The sequence below is a fragment of the Oncorhynchus gorbuscha genome, linkage group LG05 (assembly GCF_021184085.1).
Source record: "Oncorhynchus gorbuscha isolate QuinsamMale2020 ecotype Even-year linkage group LG05, OgorEven_v1.0, whole genome shotgun sequence".
Taxonomy (NCBI): Eukaryota; Metazoa; Chordata; class Actinopteri; order Salmoniformes; family Salmonidae; genus Oncorhynchus; species Oncorhynchus gorbuscha.
This window is the reverse complement of record NC_060177.1, coordinates 9,418,159-9,420,658: the sequence shown is the minus strand read 5'-3', so window position 1 is coordinate 9,420,658 and position 2,500 is coordinate 9,418,159. Positions and strand designations below refer to the sequence as shown.

The 2,500-nt window shown below is 45.3% G+C and overlaps 1 protein-coding gene across 1 annotated transcript in view; it reads left to right on the top strand.

Moving 5' to 3' along the window:
- Positions 1–1,587, top strand: part of LOC124035403 (leucine-rich repeat serine/threonine-protein kinase 1-like) — a gene marked incomplete at its 5' end in the record, with an annotated part of 48,618 nt that extends 47,031 nt beyond the window's left edge. Inside the window, 3 exons of the mRNA XM_046348854.1 lie at positions 1–18; positions 544–715; positions 1,397–1,587. The exon at positions 1–18 is cut by the window's left edge and continues 259 nt beyond it. Of these exons, the coding sequence (XP_046204810.1) occupies positions 1–18; positions 544–715; positions 1,397–1,567 (361 nt within the window). The remainder of the gene's footprint in view (positions 19–543; positions 716–1,396) is intronic.
- Between the last annotated feature and the right edge of the window lie 913 nt (positions 1,588–2,500).

The window sequence follows — 2,500 nt, the reverse complement described above, 5'->3', positions numbered from 1 at the left end:
GCCTGTGGCCAGCGATAGGTAGGGACGGGCCGTTCTCTGAGCTGGGCCCTGGGCCATGTTCAGCAGAGCATAACATTGTGCACCGTTCAGATGGAACTGTGTCATGTAGAACAAGCCTGCCTCTGATTTGTAGAATAAGGAATCAAGTCAGCTCTATTCATGACATTTCTATCTGCATCATTCCACTAGGTTTGCTTACAGAACTTGGCCCAGCGACATGGAGACTGATTCTCAGATATGATGTGCACTATCGTGCTGACCCGAACTGAACTGTTCAGGCTCCTACTTTCTTTTCACAATGCACTTTGTAGCACGGCTTATCTCTCCGAAAGCAAACAGAACTGACCCTATAACATATCTCATATATCTGCCCCACCTCGTTCCCCTTATGGACATCCATCACTTGTAACTCTACCTCTGTCCTGCTCCTCCTACACCGTTACCTGCTCCCCCACCTCCTGTCTCCTAAACCTGCTATGGACATTCATGGTTTCCTTATATTCCTCCTGTACATTTAACTCTACCTTTTGTCCTCCTCTACAGTTACCTCCTCCCCCACCTCCTTCCTCCTAAACCTGCTATGGACATCCACGGCTTCCGTCAAGAGACCGCCAACTCCATCCAGCGCCTCTTCAAGATGAGCTTCGTGCCGGCGGGATTCTGGGAACGCTTCATCGCCCGCATGCTCATCAGCCTCAACGAGATGGACCTCCAGGTAACAGGGTTTTATACCCACTCCTGCATGGGCAGTTTAACAGGGTTTCCCAGTGACACCTGCAGGGGCATTGAAAAGACTGTATAGAAGAGTGTAGAACTCGTACAGTCCATTACTTTTGAAAAGATCCACATGTGCTACCTGGATTATGCTAGTTGATATTTATGTTACTGTCTGATGCCAGTTATGTAAATACATGGAGGATATTCACAAGACTGAGTATATAGCATATGTATTTATGCTCTTCAATAAAACATTTTTCTAACCTATACTATATTCAATAGGTTTTGTATCATTATGGTGGGGGCAGGCAAAAGACACAATGCAAGACAATTGTGTCTGTTGTGCTCACAGGCTTGTACCGATTCTTAAAACGATTCCTTTCTGTGTCGTCCTCGTCCTTTGAGCCTAAGAGTAATGCTACGAGTTCTCTCTGTGTCGTCCTCTGAGCCTAAGAGTAATGCTAAGGGTTCTCTGTGTCGTCCTTGTCCTTTGAGCCTAAGAGGAATGCTAAGGGTTCTCTGTGTCGTCCTTGTCCTTTGAGCCTAAGAGGAATGCTAAGTGTTCTCTCTGTGTTGTCCTAGTCCTTTGAGCCTAAGAGTAATGCTAAGAGTTCTCTGTCGTCCTAGTCCTTTGAGCCTAAGAGGAATGCTAAGAGTTCTCTCTGTGTCGTCCTTTGAGCCTAAGAGGAATGCTAAGAGTGAGCGGAGGAGGACCACGGTGATCTACAGTTTTGCGGGAACAGGTAGCCAACAGAGGCACCGCTGTAGCACCTTCAGAGTCCGCCGCAGTCAGACCATCTACTGGAGAGAGGGACTACTGGTCACCTTTGATGGAGGGTATCTAAGGTGAGAGACTAAGGGTACACTGGGGTAACTTACTTGAAATGCATGTGTGTGACTCGAATGTTCAAGCAAATCTCCCATTGACACCAATGCATAATGTTTGAGTTAAGATTTGGCTAACCTCGTCCACAGACTATTGTGCACGGCGCATATAAGCCTGGGATTTCAACAATTCAAAGTTGGCCTTAGTGGGAGTGACCATAGAATTCTATGGCAGTGACCAAGTATCAAGTATTTGTCATCATATAATTTCAACGAATCACACCACTGCGAGCCGTGGGGAGGGTTAGGGGGAAGGTGTTGTGGGAGATGATTGGTTGATAAATGAAGCCGATTTAAGCCAATACCTATGCTCCGGGAGTTTCTCCTGGTCTTTCTGTATTGGCTAATGAAGGCCAAGTTTGACTCGTTAGTCTTCGCTCATTGGGGCGAAAGTGTCTGGAACGAGATTAGGATTTGGCCCACTGTTAAGTAAATACATATTGTATTCTTTACTGTATAGCACCTTTTCACAAACACGTGCTCTGTACAACAAGGTGTAGATTTCTCATCCGTCAGGAAGCGTGCCAAACCACAGCCGTGTGTCTCCACCCCAGACCCGGCTAAACGAGCAGGCCTAATTAATCAAACCCAGAGCTGGCTCAGCATTGCATACAGGGCTAATTAGCCAAGCCAGGCACTAAGTGATGAGTCTTTAAAACATGCACATGTACTCTTATTATGTGCTTCATTGTGTAATTATTAGAGAAAGAGATTAATAGTGCTACATAAAATGACTTCCATATTATTACTGGTATATTCCCTAAAACAGCGTGTCTGTCTTTCTCTTGACTTCCATATTATTACTGGTATATTCCCTAAAACAGTGTGTCTGTCTTTCTCTTGACTTCCATATTATTACTGGTATATTCCCTAAAACAGTGTGTCTGTCTTTCTCTTG